Source organism: Castanea sativa, chromosome 4, assembly GCF_040712315.1.
Source record: "Castanea sativa cultivar Marrone di Chiusa Pesio chromosome 4, ASM4071231v1".
NCBI classification, from domain to species: Eukaryota; Viridiplantae; Streptophyta; class Magnoliopsida; order Fagales; family Fagaceae; genus Castanea; species Castanea sativa.
This window is the reverse complement of record NC_134016.1, coordinates 25,548,844-25,570,120: the sequence shown is the minus strand read 5'-3', so window position 1 is coordinate 25,570,120 and position 21,277 is coordinate 25,548,844. Positions and strand designations below refer to the sequence as shown.

At 36.1% G+C, this 21,277-nt stretch overlaps 1 protein-coding gene across 2 annotated transcripts; it reads left to right on the top strand.

Annotated features, from left to right (window-relative positions):
* The first annotated feature begins 1,215 nt into the window (after nt 1-1,215).
* Nucleotides 1,216-21,056, top strand: LOC142630968 (putative serine/threonine protein kinase IREH1). Of its 2 annotated transcripts, none has more exons than XM_075805024.1 (18): nt 1,216-2,152; nt 7,022-7,086; nt 7,216-7,398; nt 7,496-8,863; nt 11,844-12,016; nt 12,217-12,460; nt 15,714-15,806; nt 15,889-16,029; nt 16,132-16,224; nt 16,445-16,649; nt 16,981-17,066; nt 17,850-17,938; nt 18,952-19,003; nt 19,101-19,157; nt 19,259-19,432; nt 19,550-19,627; nt 20,437-20,601; nt 20,689-21,056. In XM_075805024.1, exons 1-17 carry the CDS (start codon nt 1,450-1,452, stop codon nt 20,518-20,520), a joined length of 3,888 nt encoding a protein of 1,295 aa, XP_075661139.1. In that variant the 5' UTR covers nt 1,216-1,449; the 3' UTR covers nt 20,521-20,601; nt 20,689-21,056. The 2 variants fall into 2 exon arrangements, with proteins under 2 accessions (XP_075661139.1, XP_075661140.1); XM_075805025.1 differs by having other exon boundaries at nt 16,445-16,676.
* The last annotated feature ends 221 nt before the right edge of the window (nt 21,057-21,277 follow it).

The following is a 21,277-nucleotide window of genomic DNA, read 5'->3' as shown; positions in this document are numbered from 1 at the left end:
GTATATAAAAGGACTAAATGCATTAAAATGGGCCGTGCATTAAGTCCAGTTCTAAAGACATATAGGACAATGCTGGCCCTAGATTTCCGAATGGGCCCAAAATATTGATCCAGGTCGACTGTTTTAAATTCTTAAAGCATGTACAATATTTACGCTCTATTTGTTTCAGCAATGATGTTTTTTAGAAAATAAGTTATTTTCTAAAAAGCATTTTCTATAAAACTATCTCATTTTCTAATGTTTGGTAGCAACTTTAAATGAGTTAAAAAACAACCTCATAACTTTCCTTATTTAGCTTGCTGTGAGATAGAGTTGTTTTCCAAAAAAATTTAATGGAAAACAATCTCCAAAAATAAGCCATACTTTTTATGTTAACCAAAAATAGTTTTCCTTTGACTAATATTTTTTTATGCTACCAAATACTGGAAAACAAGGAAAACTATCTTTACACAATTTTCAAATTGCTATCAAGTGAATATTTATTAATAAATAAAAAAGTAAGGTTAATGAAAGAAGAACGAGAACTAGTCAGAATATACCATATCATCAGTTTGTTAAAAAAAAAAATTCTAGAAATGTGAGAAATGTTTTAGATAAGTGCTAGTGTGTATTATTACTATTTTTACAAGGAAAATGTTAGTGAGACAAACTTTTTTTATAATTTTTTTTTTACATATTATTGATGTGGTGAGTGATTTTTGGTAAATGAAAAAAATAATGTAGGTGATAGGCTCAAATGTGAACCAATAATAAGTTAGTTACAATATTAGTTTGTAAGATAATTTGTGAAAATAGTATTACTCATTTTTCAAAACAAATTCAGTGAACCAGGCACATAGATATCCTCCTAAATTTTAGAAACAAAATAAAAACGTGAATAATTTTTGATAAACCAAAAAAAAAAAAATGCTATATCTAGTTATCTACAATATTTTCACAATAAATTTTAAATGGTAAATTATTATTGGTTGATACGAGTGAGTAAAATAGTAATTTAAATTGTAACTTTAAATTAAAACTAGTAATAACTTACCACATATCATTTGTTTAGCAGATATCGTGAAATTGTTGTGTATTCTATTGCTTTTACGGTTACACTTTATCTATTACTGTAGCAATTTACTACTGCTGCCACTATAAAAAAAAGAAAAGAAAAGAAAAAAAGATCCTTTACCACAAGCAAAACTTGAGCAACTTTTTTCCCACTTCAGTCGTATTCTATTCTCAACTATTCTTTCCTTGGTTGCTTCATTCAACTTCAAACCCATTTCTTTCTCTCTCTAAAAATTTCTCCTTCCCCTACCCATACGCCTACCTTTACCTATCTTTCTCTCTCTAAAGAATTGAAAATTTCCTACTTCTCTTCTTCAAATGTCGGTCTCCTCAGCAGCCCTGCTCTTATGCTAGGGCTGCACTCTTCAAATCTTTTCAACTTCAAACCCTAAAAAAATGGTCTTCAAAGGTCGCTTCTTCTCTTCTTCCAAGAAGTCCGATTCTTCAAGTCCCGACGGATCCAACTCCAACTCCAACTCCAACTCCAACTCTCCTCGATCCTTCGCTTCCAACTCCCCTATCCGATCCGACAAGAAAAAGCCCAAATCCAAATATGATCTTCACTCCTCCACCACCACTACTACCGCCGCAGCCGCCGCCACGACCAGCTTCGGCGCCGCCTGTCGGCCAGCACAAGTCAAAGAAGGAACTAAGAAGAAAGATTACTCTAAAGGCAAAGAAACTCTGACCTCTTCGTCCAAGTCGAAGCCCAACTCCACGCTGGGCTCCAAGACCAAAACGGAGGCCGTGGAGGCCGCGTCGGTGTCGCCGATACTCGCGTCGTCGCTTGGATTGAATAGGATAAAGACGCGATCGGGGCCGTTGCCGCAGGAGAGCTTCTTCGGGTTTAGGGGCAGCGACAAGGCGTCGGCGCTCGGCGCGAGTAATTTATCGAGGAGTGATGGGAAGAAGAAGAAGGAGGCGGCAGCAGGAGCAGGATCAGGTACTACGAGTAAGGCGGCCGGTTTACTAGAGAATTGGGTTGATAATGGGAGCAATTCGGATAGTATGTCCACTGGGAGCGCGCAGTCTAGAGACCAGAGTCCCAATGTGTTGGCGCGTTCTAGATTACACAATGGGGAGTCCACTTCTGAAGCAGGTACGCATTTCTTTTTTGTTGTACATGTTCGCAATGTTTGGGTTCTTGTAATATTATTAATGCCTTGTATGCAGCATAAATGTATTAAGTGATTGTTGGATTTTTTTGTTTGTATCGTCAATTCGACTGCCATGGTTTTTGTTGTTTGTTTGAATGATTAAATGGGCACATTTTTTTTTTCTTGACAAGTAATTAAATGGGCACATTTGGATTAGAAGAAAGTTTGTGTAGATTTTTTTTTCTTTAAAATTGAGATTTAGTATTTCGCTTGGGAGCACCGAGATGGATGCAGGATATGCATATGATATATGTGCACATGGCAATATGCCAAATTTTGAAAATTTAGGTTATGATTTGGCAGGGACACATCAATTAAAACTTATAAAAATGGAGACATTGATTAATTGATATGAAAAGATAAACAAAAAAATGCTAAAACTTGCCAATTATGTCTCAACAATAAAACTAATAACAAGCTATAAATTTTATAGAGAGAAAGTGAGTTAGAGAGGGGGAGAGAAATTTAAATTAGTCCAAGAAGTATCTTGTGGTATCCGAGAATATGTGTTGAATGCTTAACCCCAACGGGTCACACAATTGGTTGGGAACGACGTCTTATGAACTAGAGGTCACTAGTTTGAATTTCCCATTTTCCCTCCATTTGGAGCAAAACTTATATATAAAAAGAGATTCTTGTCCATTGTGGATATGGCTACAAGTTTGAAGTATTTGTGCTTTTGTGGGCATTTTAGTTGAGATGCAAGTTGAATAATAAATCTGTGTACCCATGGGTTTTGAACTCATGATCTCATTTTTCACATTATTCTTATACTGGTGTTATATGTGCAATAATATTGGGGAATCTGCTGCTGAATTTTGCTCATGCACAGTGGTGAGAAATATGTGGTCTTTTTTATTTTATTTGTTTGGAATATTTTGGGTTCTGCCAAAGTGTCACAGTTATAAAGCTGTTGACGTCGGAGGTTTCAATGTCATTGTAGATCTAAAGCCAAGATTGTTGCCCTGTAATGCATTGTGTGGGTGATTTGGCGAGAGCGTAGTAGTAGAACTTTTGATAGTATAGAGTGTCCAATTTATGTTATCTAGCAATCCTTACTACGATATTTATTTGAGTGGTGGTTGTCTTAGGCAACATCCTTTCATGTTCATTTATTGAGTTCATTGATAGTTTGCTCTTGATTGTGTGATTTCCTTTGTGGGAAAATCTTATATTGTGCTTTCTCTATTTTTTTTAATGAAATTATTTTTAACTATAAAAAAGGATTTAAAAGAATTAGAAAACTTGGGTACTTTCACAGAAGAAGTGAAAATACTATAAACCCCAAATAGTGAAAATACTATAATCACATCCTTTCAATCCAATATTGTTTTTACACATCAAGGTGTTGGTTTTATTGTTCTGCTACCTCTGATTTACAAGTACCATTTGTCTTAGGCAACATCCTTTCATGTTCATTTAAAAACTTCATTAGCTGTCTTCTTTTTTGTAATTAGCTTTCTGTTTTTTTCTTTCCACTTTTTGTACTTTTTGACTCTTTTATGCTTTTCATGCATATTGTAGTTTCTTTAATGAACTTTTTCTTACCTATACAAAAAACAAAAAAACAAGAGGAAAGGGAAGAAAATATGAAGCTCTTGACATGTAGCAATGACATTGTAATAGAAGGTGACTATGAGCAAGGCTAATTAGGTCCCTAAGAAAAGGGTTGATTTTTTTACTAATACTTGTGCACTGGAAAGGATTTTAAAAGTCGATAATTTCATTAAAAGGAATGTGATACTTGTAAATCAGAGGTAGCAGAACCATAAAACCAATACCTTGATGTGCAAACACAATATTGGATTGTGTTTGCTGGGCATCCGGCTAGTGTTTGGTTGATAGGAAATTTTGGAAGAACATAGTATTGAACTTGAAGGAAATTTAGGCGCCGCACCTGAACCTGATTTAAATGATTTGGGGTCTTGATCAATGGTGGTTTCAGTTGAACATCTGTCGAGAATGACTACAAACAGCCTATTCAAGGTTCCTTTTTGACGGATAATTCTTCGAGCTTTGCTTCCATTGAATTTACCTTCTCACATAATTGGTCCAAAGTCTTCTTTGTTTTGTAATCTTGTGAAAAAACCTTGAATTGGGACTCTAATTGCAACTTTAGTCACCATTGTTTTAGATGAGAAATTTTTTCTAGCGGTTGGTTAAAGAATATTTTAGCAAAAAACTCGTGGTAGGATTTTGGCTCTGATACCAAATTGACATAGAACAAATTAGAGAACTTGTCTGTGTGCTTGTGGCGGGTTAAGGTTTAGGAGGATTTGTAGATTTTAGGTTTAGAACCCTTAGAGAAGAAGGGTTAGGATTCAAAATAGAAAATATTTGACTTGTAGTTGGAAAGAGAAGAAAATAAATTGAACTAGGACTTTTTTCATACTCATGAACAGTGCATGAACAGTTCCATGAACAATACCCTAGGGCCTAGAGGAAGAAAAGAAGAAAGAAGTGAAAGGGAGGAAAAAGAAACCTAATACCAACGTGCCTTAATACTTAAAAATACTCAATAATAATCAATTCTAACTTTTTTGAGTACAATAAGACATTTTTATACACTCGTAACTTCTCCTAGTAGATCTAGGTTTTCTACTTTGACTAGTAAACCAGAACCTACACATTTTTTTTGATAAGTAATTAACTTCATTGGAAAAATATAGAATACAAAATCGAAGCACACAGGTAGTGTGCAAAAGAAACAGGGAACCCCCCTCCCCCCAAAAAAAAAGAACAGGGACTCATGAAAAGTACATCTATCAATCAAATCAAACAAAGAAAAAAAAAGTGAAAACACCCGTTGCATTTGTCCATTCTAATAAGTTCTAGAGAAAATAAAAGTTGTGGTCCTGGATTAATCTTTCATTCCCTTCAAAGGTCCGAGCATTTTTCTCCTGCCAAATATCCTACATAAGGCAGTGAGGGATCATGTTCCAAATCGCTGCATTTTTGTTTTCTAAACTTGCCAAGCCAACTAGCTAGAAGCTCCACATCATCACATATCTTGGCATAACCCAATAAACCCGTAACGGTGAGAATTCTATAATCCACATCTATGTAGTAACCGAGCAATGTACGAGTAAATGAGTACTAGATTCCCCAACACCAATCGAGGACTACATTCAGTAGCCTTTGTAGATTGTCAATAGTTAAGATTTGTCCCCATACCTCTATTTACAGGAAGACACTAATCTTTGTTGGCACATTTAGTTTCCACAGTCTTCCATGAAAAGGCCATATGAGAACTGGAGTGTAAAGCCTTATAACAGGAATGAATATAAAAAATCTGCGAAGAGGAAGGTTTCGAGAAAAGCTTGTCCATTCCATCTCCTCTCCACACTCCAGAATAATTAAGATTTATAAAGGCAGCGATTGACTCTAACTCCCAATCTTGAACTGATCGAATAAAATTGACATTCCAATGATAACTAGCTCCTGAGTCCTGAGAGAGAGATGAGATCAGGCATTGAAGCATCCCTATTACATGCAATGCAAAAAAACTCTGGAAATATATCTTTCAGAGGAGGTACCCTGCTCCAAGAATCATGCCAAAATTTAATAGATAAACCATCGCCCACTTTGAAGCTAACAAAACGATGTAAAGTATCCCACCCCTTCTGAACACTCTGCCAAAGGCAGACCCTATAAGGCCCCTGTACAACATTAGAAACCCATACTTCAGATCCACAACCCTCCTCATGAAGTACCATAGCATTCTGCTTTCTGCCAGAACCACTTTCCCAAAAACTACACATAAAGACTCATAAACTGAATTAAGATTTATTAATAAAAGGAAACCCATGCCCAACAATTGTAGAATTACTAAATTACCCTTTGACTCTAGAATGACCATTTATTTATTTCTCTTTTAACTTGGAATCTCACCAAGGCAGGGCCCTTTGGATCCATCCTTGAGGAGTAAACCACGGATACATGACCCACCCGCTAGATTCGTGTATTAGGTAATACAGGGGAACTTCTAGTGGAGATCGAAACCAGGATGTCTGGGTCTACAACTCATCCCAAGCCTCCAACCACTAGACTCCACTAGAATGACCAAATTACATAAAATAAAAAGATAAACCTTAGTTAACTACCATGGACACTAATTCTTAAACTTTGCCTTAACCTTACTCTTCCAAAGAGGATATTCTTTCTCTGATCATGTTATGGTTGTACCATCACAATTGCTTCAGGTGGCTTTCTCTGGGACCTTTCCTATGGTCATGGCTTGAATGATGTTTTTTGGGGGTGGGGGGAGATTTGGGGGAAAAAGATTGAGGGGGGAAGAGGGGCTAGGGATTAGGGAAACATTTTAAAGGAAGGGGGGGGGTGGTGGTTGTGGTTTTCAAAACCTCTAACTGACCTCTGCATCAACTTGTTGGTTTTGCCAAAAAAATCCTACCAACCATGGCCACTACAACCATTAAAAACTGCCATTGCTGGACGGTGCTGATCTGTCATCTCATTTACCTAGCTAGTGGAAAGCAATGTGGTTGACATGCTGCAAACCTGAAAATAAACATTACCAGAGGTTTCTATGGACCTCCTCTAGTGGTCTTAGGCCTTTTCTTTTGCATTGCATTTTTTATTGAAAATCTTCTTTCTTCTTTGCTTAAAATATGCTGCCTGTCTTTTTAGGACGTATGCGAGGTTAGAATTTTGGTGTCAATTTAAACCTTGGAATTCTAGGATAGATTGAATTAATAAAATGATATCTTTTGTGTTTTCCTTAATTTGAATAACTGGCATATTTGGTTTTTACACCTAAAAAGTTGCTTTTAATATTTTGAATCATCTAACAGGGAGATCAGAATCATCATGGTGTCAATCTGGAGGCTTAAGGAGCTCAGATGCATGTACACCAGAGGTACTGGTGAAAAGATTTTTTTTGATAATATTTATAACAATGCATTCACTTTTATCACTTATTGTATATTCTTTTATCCAATATTTACTTTTCACAATGTAGTTGATGACTTAAATATTTGCTTCCTAGACTGCATATGATTGTGACAATCCCAAGGAGTCTGAATCTCCCCGTTTTCAAGCTATACTACGTGTCACAAGTGCACCTAGAAAGAGGTTTCCTGCTGATATCAAAAGTTTTTCTCATGAACTAAATTCCAAAGGTGTTCGGCCGTTCCCATTTTGGAAGCCTCGAGGCTTAAATAACTTGGAGGTACTTAACTTTTAGTTTGCAATATATTTTCTTGAACATGATGAGTTGTGCTTTTGGAAGGTCTAGTCGTTCTTAATTTCCTTGCTGTTTTATGCAGGAAATTTTGGTCGTCATCCGGGCAAAATTTGACAAAGCAAAGGAAGAAGTAGACTCTGATTTGGCTGTTTTTGCAGCAGATCTGGTTGGAATTCTGGAGAAAAATGCAGATAGTCATCCTGAGTGGCAGGAAACCCTTGAGGATTTGCTGGTTTTGGCTCGGAGCTGTGCTATGACATCTCCTGCAGAGTTTTGGCTTCAGTGTGAAGGCATAGTCCAGGAATTGGATGATAGGCGTCAAGAACTTCCACCGGGTATGCTGAAGCAGCTTCATACCCGAATGCTTTTCAATCTCACGAGGTGTACCAGATTGTTGCAGTTCCACAAAGAAAGTGGGTTGGCTGAGGATGAAAATATTTTTCAGTTTCGTCAATCTATAGTCCCGCATTCTGCAGAAAAACGGATTCCTCCAGGCACAGGAAGAGAGTCTAAAAGTTCTAGTGCTGCAAAGGCCTCAAAGGCAGCTGCAACTAGGAAATCTTACAGTCAGGAGCAGACGAATTGGAAGAAAAACCATTTTGTATCGCCAGGAAATTTTTTCTCTCCTCCTACATATGACACTTCGAAAAACCTGGAGTCTCCCACAAGCAGGGACCGAATGACTTCTTGGAAGAAACTCCCTTCTCCAGCTGGGAAAAGCATGAAAGAAGCTGCTCCTTTGAAGTTGCAGAATGATGTTAAGGTTGAATCTTTGAAGGTGAGAGGGGTTTCTGATGCAGATTTGTCTGCTGCTAAGCCTCCTGAGCTTCCTCCTGCAAAAGATTCTCATGAACATTCTTCCAAGCACCAACACAAAGTTTCTTGGGGTTACTGGGGCGATGATCAACCAAATATTTCTGATGAAAGTTCAATAATATGTCGCATTTGTGAGGAGGAGGTTCCCACTTTAAATGTGGAAGAGCATTCAAGAATTTGTGCCATTGCTGATCGATGTGATCAGATGGGTCTAAGTGTCAATGAGCGACTTGTCAGAACTGCTGAAACTCTTGAGAAGATGATTGAGTCATTTGCACAAAAGGATATTCAACATGTAGTAGGAAGTCCAGATGTTGCAAAAGTATCAAATTCAAGTGTTACAGAAGAATCTGATCTTCTATCTCCAAAACTCAGTGATTGGTCGCGTAGAGGCTCAGAGGACATGCTTGATTGTTTTCCTGAAGCTGATAATTCTATGTTTATGGATGACCTGAAAGGTTTACCTTCAATGACATGTAAAACTCGTTTTGGTCCAAAATCTGATCAAGGAATGACAACATCATCTGCTGGTAGCATGACTCCTAGGTCTCCATTATTGACACCAAGGACCAGTCAGATTGAATTGCTCTTGGCAGGAAAGGGTGCCTACTCTGAACACGATGATTTTCCACAGGTATTTCTTTTTCTTATCTAGTTCTCTGTTTGGGTGTTGCAGGATCAATTATTGCCAAAAATGGTGAAATATGTAAGGTGCTGGTATCTCATTTGCCACTGGGCCTTGAGCCTAATGGCATTTCCATCCCCGATAAGTATGGGGTGGTGGGTGAGGATGTGGGTTCAAATCCCACCAGGTGTGTAATAATTGGATTTCACCTTCAATGGGAGATTTTTATTTTTGGTAAAAAACTGTATTAAAAGTGAACGCTCATCAAGTACACGGGGGAGTTTACAAGATAAGAGAGCTAGAAAAAGAAAATAAAAAACAAGAAAAAACAGAACAGTTATCTAGAACCCAGGGAGTCCATGAAATCTACGAACCCCTCAATTGGAGTCATTGAGTGCCACTCATATAAAGACTTCAACAGCAAAAACTTCAACTTGATCAGGCTGAGCTCCTGGTCGTCAAAGCATCTTGCGTTTTGTTCATGCCAAATAAACCACATGAGACACAATGGAACCACTAACCAAACTCCCCTACTGCCTCTCCTCCCACACTACCCTGCCAAACTCAACAAAAGTTTTTTATTTATTTTATTTTTATTTTATACTGAATACGACATCAACCAAGAAACGCTGAATAAAAAAAATATAATGGACCACAAATTCCGAGCCATGGGACAATGTTGGAATGAAATTCACGTCCTCCCACTGTGTTTACACATGAAGCACCATTCCAAAATGATAATAATTCTCTTTCTTAATTGATTGGCAGTCAAGATTCTCTTGAGAACTACCCACCACACAAACAAAACCACCCTTGATGGGGCGAGAGTTTGCCATATACTCTTCAACGGAAACTGTGGCCCACTTCCCTGCAAAACCTTGTAATTGCTTTTCACTTGGAATTCATTTTATGATGAAGGGACCCATACCAATCTGTCTCCCTACCCCACCTTAATCTTACTGCTGTAAATTAGATCCCCCAATATCTGAGTCACCTCCTCTGATTCCCAATCTTGCACTACACAAACGAACAAAGGGTTCCAATGAAACTGGCCATGCCTTGCCTCCATGTAATTTGCAACTGTTGAATTGTGATCACTGGCAATAAGATACAAAGGTGGATGCCGGTCCATCATAGCATCCACCCCCTGCCAAAAACTAATTCTAGTGTCATCACCTACATCACAATGACTAAAACGAGAAAATCTATCCCACCCTCTCCATACGTGTTCCATAAATTCACTCCATACAATCCCCTCACCTCCCCTGGGCACTAGGGATTTGGATCCATATCTCACATCCACCACCCGATGCTAAAAAGCCTCCTCTTCGATCCTATAAAGTCACAGCCACTTGTCAACAAAGCTTGATTGAAAAGACATAAACTCTTAATTTCCAAACCCTCTTGACTAACAGGGGTGCAATAAGAACTCCAACCCACTAAATGAAATTTAAACTCCTCAGCCATGCCACCCCAAAGGAAATCTCTTTGGAGTTCTCCATTCAATTTGGCACACCCTTTGGATGAGATAACAAAGATGTAAAATAAGTGGTGAGGCTTGATAATGTTCTTTTAATGAGAGTGAGTGGCCCCTTTTGACAGATACAACATCTGGTCAATCTCTGTTGCATACAATCTATTATAGGATCCCAAGTGGATTTCACCTTAAAAACTGCTCCATATGGAAGTCCCAAGTATTTCATAGGAAGAATTGTTACTTGACATCCAAGAGTACTCTTCATCAATATTCAAAACCTCCCCTATTGGCACAATTTCTGATTTTCCCAAATTTATCATCAGCCCAGACATTGCCTCAAAGCAAATAAGGATCCCTATTTTTTTTTTTTTGATTTCTGATGCTGTATTTTTACCAATCCCAGATGTGACATTGCAGTACATTCTAGGAAACGTTAATTTTACTTGTTAAAAAGAGAAGAAAAAAAAAGGGATTACCAAATATGTACCAGTAGAAACAGAGGAATTTCATAATTGATAGCATTGTACATTCAAGGAAACATTGTTCCAACCTACAAAACAATTCCTCGTTGCCTGCTTGGCAACCCAACACCATACAGTTAAGGGAAAGGAGTTTTTGGGAGCAACCTTGTGTCACAAGAATATATTATATATGAACCCAAACAATTATAGAAAATGTTTGGATCCATCTAAAGTGTTTATTCCAAAATTTATTTTACGAATTAACCTTTTTAAGCAGTTGTTTATGCAGCTTGAGTGGTTGTGCTAGGCGATAAGATCTACCCCAGTGGCGTAGACATTTGTTAGTTATGCAACTCTGCCTAAAATGGTACTCTGAAAGAGATTGAAGGCATTATCAAATTGTTTGACAATGAGGTTTAGATTGTTGCGTTTCTGTAGTAGCGAACTATTTGCTATATTAGTAGAACATTTATATATTATAAATTTGTAGATAGTTTAAATTTGTAGATTGATAAAACTATTGTTAATCTCTAAAAGTTTAAGTTGATAGGAAACCCACAACATTGAGGATCGGAACCTAGGTCAATACCATGAGAAATTATCACTTATCCCAAATGCCTAAATTTGTAGTAAATGATGAATTTAATCACTTAACCATTATTCTAGCACTCCCCCTTATGTGTGGGCCTAGCATGTGGAATTTTTAACTTCTAAATGAGTGGTAGAGCAAATACAAGGTTCACTCATGACCATCTACTCTGATATCATGATACATTGTTGCTTTTCCTAAAAACATAAACCAGTTGAATAAGGTGAATTTAATCACTTAACTATTATTTTCTTATATAGATGATTTATATTACACCAGAATCTTTTACAAGATCGCAAATACATGGTTTAGCTGATATAGTTTATAGTTCTGTTCAACTTGTTATCCATTCGAATTTACACTTGGTTCCCTTAGCATGTACTTGCTGATATTCAATTATTAGTATGTGTACAAGTTTCACTATTTATTTTGTTATGTTAAAATTACTTATGGGCACTGCAGATGAATGAACTTGCCGATATTGCACGATGTGTAGCAAATACACCTCTGGATGATGATCGCTCTATGCCATATCTATTATCTTGTCTCGAAGACTTGAGGGTTGTCATTGACCGTAGGAAATTAGATGCGCTTACAGTGGAGACATTTGGGGCACGCATTGAGAAGCTGATTCGGTGAGTTCTTTGCTGCTACAATTCTTGAATATTTCAAATTAAAACCACACAGGGCATTAGATTTTCCATGAATGGTTCTACTGAAATGTTTGTTCAACTTTTCTTTTGTTTGAAACTTCCATACCTGTGATTTTAAATTAGAAGGTTTTAACGAGACTGTATGTGAAATTCTTAACCTGTAAGGAATTGTGATTTTCTAGGGAGAAGTATTTGCAGCTTTGTGAGATGGTGGAAGATGAAAAGGTTGATATAACAAGTACTATAATTGATGAAGATGCTCCTTTGGAGGATGATGTAGTCCGTAGCTTGAGAACAAGTCCTGTACATTCAAAGGATCGTACCTCTATAGATGACTTTGAGATCATAAAACCAATCAGTCGTGGAGCATTTGGACGTGTTTTCTTGGCTAAAAAGAGAACAACTGGGGACCTATTTGCAATAAAGGTATAATGCTTCTTCTGTGATCATGCTCTACCAATGTGCTCTGCATAGGTTACTATGATCATTTATGGAGATTGAAGACTTCAGGTGGTGTCTAGGTGGTAGCTTCCTTAAGAATATATCAGAGCACAATCCTGAATCCTTAAGCATAAGAAGACGAGCCTAGCTACCAAATCAAGTGTAGGGACTGAAAAAAGAAGTTTAGACTTTAGTCTTAATAATAGGTTGGACAATCCAAGTTATGCTTCCCCTCCCCCCACCCCCCTCTCCCCCCACCCCTCTCCCCCCCCACCCCTAAAAAATTTTTTTTTTTTTGCTATCCATTTATCATTATTACCATCATCAGCATTTGTTATTTGGTGAAGCAAATATTTGACCTAAGAGGCTAAGACCTACCTCAACACCAACCTCTCCTTTGTCACTTGAGCCAACTCCTGAGGGAGTGAAATAAATTTTTATTGATTTTTAGAGACTCTGTTTCTTTCACCTTTTCTAGATAATCAATAATAATAAAATTCTCATTAGAAGGTTTTCTTGAAGATATGAAAATTGGAATCAATAGATGCATAACTAAAATAAACAAAGGTAGTTCTTTGTAAAAAGAAGAATTGAAATACTTTACATCTCTTACTTTTACATCATAGTGGAATGATGTTGCGTGTGGAAGAAGGGGGAGTCAGTTGATCTCCTCCTCTCTCACAGCTGGTCCTCTTTCTCTCTCTCTCTCTCTCTAAGCCGTTCCTGTACCATTGGTGGGTAACAATGGCAAGCTCATCTCAAAATTGAGTTTCTGTATTTGGCTGCTGTTGGTTGCTGTGTTGGCTGGTGTGATTTTTTTTATTTTAATGGAAGAGATGAGGATTTAAAATTTAGAATAATAAGTCATAATTCTTTGAAAAACCCAACAATTAAAATAACCTGCCAAACAAGTTTTGAAGGGGGAAAAACAACTTGAAAACCTATATTGAAAATAAATTCTCAAAACAAGTTTCTTGTTGGTCTTAAAAATACATAACCAAAACAGCAACCACACAGGCCCTTATTGTGTTATTTTTCCATTCTTAAATTCTAAACTTCTTAAAACCTTGTAAACATGCATGGGTTTGTCACCTTTTAATCCCATGGTTAGTTTGGGTCTTGCCCAAAATGAATGGGTTGGGTGAGTAATGGGTATCGATATTTATTTGAGTAGGCAGTAAATGGTTAACTATACACCTGATCCTGATCTGTCTATGATCCGATTCAAAATTCGCACAACTCACTCATTTGCCTCCTTTGAGGACTGGAAGTCTGGTGATTTGCAAGAAGTCCCATAATTCTATTGCCAAGTAGGATGAGAAAGTTGTCAATGCCACTCACCACATAGGCACCTAGATCAAGGTTGTCATTGCCTCTTGCCGATAGTAATTTCAGGACGGTCCGCTTTTCCCTCTAGTTCCTATAAGATCTTTCTTATTTATTAGAAGAAATTAGGGCAAAAAAAGTTGATGGTAGTTTTTTATTTTTATTTCTTATTTTTTGTAAGTTTAGTTGATAGTTTTTATTAATTGCTTTAGTAAGTTTATTTATTTATTTTTGCACTCCTATTTTGATTATGCTTATTAGTGTAATTCAAATAATTTTATTTTAATTGTGCCTATTTTTTAGTTTGATTTTAATTGTTCTGTATTAATGTTTTAAGTGATGAACTAAAGTTGTTATTTGATGGCTATATAAAAATATTGGAAGATCTGTGGTTTTTCATCTGAGCCAAACAACAAAAAATGTTTTTCTGAGCATTTTTAAAAATACAACTAAACACTGAAAAAAAAAGGCTGCTTGTAAGTGTTTTCACTTTGTGACAAAAAACATTTTACAGAGCCACCTTGATTCATAAAATAATTAGGGACAAGCCTTGGTGTGATGGTAAGTGCCTTCCACTAAAAGTGATAAGTTGTTTTGAGTCTAGGAATTAGTCTCTCCAAAAAAATTGAGAGTAAGGCTGTTTGTCAAACACCTCTCCCTAGCCCAGCTGAAGTGGAAGCTTTTGTGCATTGGATATATATATATATATATATATATATATATATATATATATATATATATATATATTTATTTATATAGACAAAGTTTAGCTACAAAATTGGTTTTAGCCTACCGTACTTGATATCTTTATTGCTTGTGAATTTTGACAAATCCACCATTGGATTACATTTTCTTTTTGAATCCTCCATGCTACAAAATTTCTAGAAAATTAAAGATCAATAGCTATGTCATCAATAAATTGTTTAAATTACAAGTTTTTGTAGTTTAAAATTATGCATAAAATAGAAACTTATAGATTATATAGTAAATAATATCCGATTGACACAAAATTTGACATTTGTATTGGGAGCGTAAATAATATGCAATTCAACGGTTATATTTTAAAAATATGTAGTAATTTTATTTTATCGAGTAAAGTTGTAGCTTGCTACAACTAGTTTTGTAGCTAAACTTTGTCCTTTATATTTATATTTATATTTTTAGCCCCTCTTCTTTATTGGTTTGATTAAAGTTTCTTCAACTATGATTTTGGTCTCTTGGCTCAAGTGGTACCTCTGGCTCTTCCCCATGGGAAGACTCAGAGAGTGCTGGTTTGAATCTGGGAGTTGTTGTCTCATTAAAACTTCTAATGAGAAAAAATATGTTCGTTTTTTTTGTTTGTTTTATGTAAATTTTAAATTCCACTTGTAGTTTATCTTCCCTTTTTCTATTTTTGGGTAAGTAATGCAAAATTTATTGATAATGAAGAATACTTTATGTTCACAATGATGAACACAAAGTATCATAAAAAATACGAGAATGTCAAATGGAAGATATAAAAGAATTTTGGAACTATAAAATGAAAGAACAATGTGTAAAACCCCAAGCCTAAGACAAATCAAAGAGTACGAAATAGCAAGGATTTCAATTGATTCAAGGATGTCTCAGTATCCTCAAATGTACGACTATTCCATTCCTTCCTCAAAATTCACATTGGACATGCTGGCACCAAGTTCCCTACACCCGAGACATGTTTCCCAAACCAAATTCTCCAACCATCAGGGAAGATTATCTTATATTTGATTTTGCATGGTTTTGTAGGGGTAAATTTCTCCACTTGTTCAGGTTTTTTTTTTAATTTTTTTGGGGACGGAAGCCTCATCACATTATCCTTCTATGCTTGTATGTTGTCATTGAGCTGTAAAGGATCTTATGTTTTAATTGCATCTGATATTTGTGTGACTTGCAACAGGTTCTTAAAAAGGCAGACATGATCCGTAAGAATGCTGTAGAAAGTATATTAGCTGAACGTGATATTTTAATTTCAGTCCGCAACCCTTTTGTGGTGAGCAGGTCTAGCTAGCATAGCATTTTTCCCTTTGCTTGAAAATATTAGCTTCATTTTAACATGAATGGGTCTTTATCAGGTTCGCTTCTTCTATTCTTTTACATGCCGTGAAAACTTGTATCTTGTTATGGAGTATTTGAACGGAGGAGATTTGTATTCATTATTGAGAAATTTGGGCTGCTTAGATGAGGATGTTGCTCGTGTATATATAGCAGAAGTTGTAAGTATATATTTTTTCTTCAGAAATGTGATCGTTTCTTATGTTATAGTGCAATTCTAATATCTTTGGACCTTTTTCCTTTTTGGGGGGTGGGGGGAGCAGGTGCTTGCTTTGGAATATTTACATTCACTGCGTGTGGTTCATCGTGATTTGAAGCCTGATAATCTGTTAATTGCACATGATGGTCATATTAAGGTGACAAAATCTTTTATTTGCTCTTTTCTCTTATCTAAGGAAGATGGTTTAAAGTTGCACAAGTTTGCAGAGTATATAGAAGTTTACAATTCTTGGATAAGGAGCAATCATCCAGGCTCAAATTTGTGCACTTGCACTTAACTGCCTGACTCGTGTAAAAAATTTACTAGATAATGGAGGTATTAGTACTAAGAAAAAGAAAATTGTCCCCATTGTGCAGTTGACAGACTTTGGGCTTTCTAAGGTTGGTCTCATCAACAGCACTGATGACTTGTCTGGTCCAGCAGTAAGTGGGACATCCTTACTTGCTGAAGATGAGTCTCAGTTAGCTGAATCCGAGCATCAGCGAGAAAGGCGGAAAAAGCGATCTGCTGTGGGTACACCTGATTATTTGGCACCAGAGATACTTTTGGGAACAGGACATGGTTCGTATAGCATTTTCTTAGTTTAAGGTGCTATAATTATCTTATTCTTGTTTTTCTTAAAGTTTAACTAGGTTTAACTTTTTTCATCTTGAAAGAAGTGAAGCTTAAGCTAGTTGGATTGTTAATTATAAGCCACATGGTTTTGAAATTTTATTGCCGTTTAACTTTGAATACTCAACAGTCATGCTTCTCTCTCTCTCTCACTTTGTACGGGCATACACAAACTCACACCAGGATATCATCTACACAACAGCTTCTTCTTTTCTCTTTGGATTGAGCAGTTATTGAAATGGTGGGACTAATAGTGTATCATTGAACCTTTTCTCTGCAGCTGCTACTGCTGATTGGTGGTCTGTGGGTGTCATATTATTTGAATTGATTGTTGGTATTCCGCCTTTTAATGCTGAACATCCCCAGGTACATGTTCCTTATTTTACTCACCACTGCTGTTGGAAATAACAATTTACTACACAATTACCAGGGAAAAAACCTTTTATATGCCTGCCGTAGATTATTTTAAAATGATTTTTTCTGAACGAAGAGTAAATTGGGTGATATTATTGGTCAAAAGAATGTCCAGGATACATGGACGTGAGACGTTTATAACATTTAGTTATAAATTTGGGACATAAGAACGGATCATTATTATTATTATTATTATTCTTTTTGCTAATTACGCATGCACCTGGTGGGTCTTGAACCCATGACATCAGCGGCTCAGTCTCCACCTTACTCTTACAATGAGAAGAGATTCCATTTTAGCTAGAGCTAAATGGCATAAGGACAAGTACTTGGTTTTCAACATAGTTGTTGGGAGTTGACAATTATTTTTAATGTGTCTATGGATGCAAATGAAAATTCATTCAATCTCATGCATATTATTACTGTGCTAAGTGTTAGGAGGTATGTTACAGATTGGTTCATTTAGATCACATAGAATTTATGCTGTAATAAGCTGGTTTCTGTTTGCAAGACTAGTGTTCTTCCTCAAAACTGGATGATAAATGATACTTCTAGGATAGAGTATATTTATGGTTTTTTTTTTGGGGGGTGGGTTTGAAAGATTCTTGATATGAGTTTACCATCTAAAAGTTTATTTTTTATAAATTATTTTATTTTATTTTGGGGGGGTATTTATTGATTATGTTTTGAGTATTGCTGGTTGAGTTATTACTACCATGTTTTTGTTTCCTCTCCTAGACAATATTCGACAATATTCTTAATCGTAAAATACCATGGCCCCGGGTACCAGAAGAAATGAGTCAAGAAGCACAAGATCTAATTGATCGGTAAGAGAAGCATTTGAATGTTAAAATATTTAGCTTTTATCTGAGAGGATCTAATATATGTTGATGTTAATATAGCTATGCTATAGATACTTGGGAGTAAATAATGTTTTATTATCTATGTTTCAAGGACTGCTATATCTACTGATTGTTCTTTGTGATTGGATTTAATACGTTGCTTGCTTAAGCATCTGTAATGAACTGATTTTAAAAATTTGAACATGTTTCCTTATCTACTTTCAATAAAAAAAAAATGACCTCATAGTTTCTGCTATTTGATTATTTTCAACTCTTTTTCTTCCAACTTATGATCACTGGTGTTTGTGATTTACTGCTTCATATGATTACTTCTTGCTTAAGATAGATTTATTCTTCATCTTTCTTTAAACATGAGCTTCTGAATGGGCTTAGGTAGCATGACTTTGCCCTTGATAAATTACCATACTAATCCCAAAAGCTCAAGTTGATTGGAAATGATGAATTTAATTACGTACCCATTTGTTCTAGCACTCCCGCGTAGGTGTGGGCCCAACACATAGAAAATTTGACATTTGAATGTGAGGTGAGAGTGGACTCTGTTCTAAATTAGGACCACCAACACACAAACCACACATTTGAAGGGAATGTATGCCTTTGCAGTTAAAAAAGATATCTTTATGCTCTGTATGTAATTTTAGATGATGTCTTGTAGTAACTCAAGTACACTTAGGTACATTGGTTGCGATGTTTATGAGAAGGTGTCTTTAGTGAACCAGCATTTAGTACATCAATTACGTAATCTGTGTAGAGCTGCATGTTAATGTATGGGGCATTTTGATGTCTTTCAGAGACTGTCTATTATGTGCATATATCTTACTATATATGATGTGTGTTTCTTCACGTAAGGTTCGCACTTGTAGACCCTTACACACCTCTAGACTTACGTAACCGAGAAATGCTTGTTGTATGGACTTAATGATGTTTACACCTCTAGACTTAATAATAAGTTTACAGATGCTGATACATTCAGTTTTCAGATTACTGACAGAAGATCCTCATCAGAGACTTGGAGCCAGTGGAGCATCAGAGGTGATCTTGGTTCTTAATGACTTGTCAATTAATTTTGATGGCATGTTTCCATGGTACCTTTAGATGTTGAATTGATGAAAGTGAATTTATAATCCAGGTGAAACAACATGTATTCTTCAAAAATATCAACTGGGACACACTTGCCAGGCAGAAGGTGCGATTGCCTGATTCATAAAATTGTATCGATCTAGATGCAATGGTTCTTGATGCTTTAGATGGACTACATACACCATTTGAATTTCAATTTTTGTACAGGCTGCATTTGTTCCCACTTCAGAGAGTGCTCTAGATACCAGTTACTTCACAAGTCGCTATTCATGGAATGCTTCGGATGACCATGCTTATCCAGCCAGTGATCTGGAGGATTCCAGTGATGCTGACAGCTTAAGTGGCAGCAGTAGTTGCTTGAGCCATCGCCAAGATGAAGTGGTATTGTATTTCTAGAAACTCATTGGTTTTTAAGGACTGTTTATGTTAACTTTCTGATTTGTTATACTTATGTAAGATTTATGGGGTTGCTTTGCTCTTGGCAACACTGATAAATAGGGAGATGAATGTGGGGGTCTTGCTGAATTTGAGTCAAGCTCATCTGCCAATTACTCTTTCAGTAATTTCTCATTCAAGGTAACTTTTCATCTTTATGATTTATTTCCGTGTTGACTATTATAGGCATGGCACATGGGTTAGGTGATTCTATTTTTTTCCACTGTTTTTTAGTAGAGCTTTATGTTTGCATCTTGTGTACAATATATATATATATATATATATATATATATATATATATATATATATATATATATATTGTACACAAGATGCAAACATAAAGCTCTACTAAAAAATATATATTCCCAATAAAAAAGAGCAAGGTCGAGGGTGAGGTTATGGGTTCAAAACCTACATAGTGTGTAACTTTCAAGTAAATTTTTTTTATTTGTGTGAAATGACTTTTCCACCCTTTTGGTCTTTGTATTATTTTTTTTAAAATGTTAAATTCTATGTAAGAATGTGAATGACCTTAGATCCTGGGCATGAGCATAGACTTCTTAGCCTGTTAGAGGTGAATGCCCCTAGATTACCTGGGGACTGGTTTTAGCGTTGCATGTAAAAGAGTCACCTTCTACATTTAGAAAGTTTTCCTTGCATGGGTGAAATTCTTGTGACTGGTTTTAGCGTTGCATGTAAAAGAGTCACCTTCTACATTTAGAAAGTTTTCCTTGCATGGGTGAAATTCTTGTCAAACTGGTGGTGTCTTGATTTTTAACATGGCAATGACTTGCTAGAATACCAATATTATTTTAGCTATCATTTAGCCCTTGGGAATGAATGGTGATTGTTGGTTAACTTTTATGCCCCCTTATCATCATTTATAATTTTGCTTTGTCATAAATTATCATCATGCGGTGTCTTAATTATGTATTTCTTGTGCTTATCAGAATCTCTCCCAGCTTGCATCAATCAACTATGATCTGCTTTCTAAGGGTTTGAAGGACGAGCACCCGACAAATCCGAATGCATAACTTATCTTTGAGTCAAAAGCTGGGCTATTTGGCAGATTTCTGGAGACTAATCATTCCAGTGTTGTTGTATACCCTGTACATGTATGATTTCAAGCTTCTATGATTTTCATTTCACGTTTTGTATATATTTTGCTATTTGGTAATGTGATTGATGTTTTGCATTTGCAGAAATAGATGAAAACTTAGAGGCTGAAACTAGTTCGGGATGTGCTGTTTCCTTAATGTGGTTCACAGGTCTTCTATTTGAGGTTTTGATTTTAGCGTTGAGCTGTTTTGTGAGTTGAGAACCTTATGGTGCCCTAATTTGTATGCCCCAATGTTGGTTACAGTCTTGTCCTGTGGTGTATCGTGATTTCTCTCCATAGCAATGAGAACACATCCCTTATGTTCAGTGTAATATGTAGTTTACGAACACTTGTTTTCTGGGCTTCTTTGAAGTGCCTCCCTGGCGTTATAGAAGAGGTAGAAAGTCAAAATATTGGTGCTATGAAAGATAGCCTATAATGAAGTTCGAAGGTGCCTTACTCTTCTCATGAGCTTTCCTCTACATAGGTGTAATATGTACATGCAAAATAAAAGCGTAGAATGTAGGCTCAATCAATATTCTCGGTTAATTTAAAAGTGTTCAATTAAGCTCGAACTTCAATGGTCGAGTTTAAAGAATTTAATCAATTCTTTCTTAAAAGAAAAAAACGATTCAAATAGTCCAATTTGCTACAAACAGTCAAGCCTACATTAATAACAGAAAATTGCTATG

Bases quoted from the DNA above. Each gene is read 5' to 3' on its own strand.
- LOC142630968 (XM_075805024.1), top strand. From the start codon at position 1,450: ATGGTCTTCAAAGGTCGCTTCTTCTCTTCTTCCAAGAAGTCCGATTCT. The intron at 7,087-7,215 runs GTACTGGTGAAA...TTTGCTTCCTAG, and splicing joins CAGATGCATGTACACCAGAG to ACTGCATATGATTGTGACAA. The intron at 17,067-17,849 runs GTACATGTTCCT...TTCCTCTCCTAG, and splicing joins TTAATGCTGAACATCCCCAG to ACAATATTCGACAATATTCT.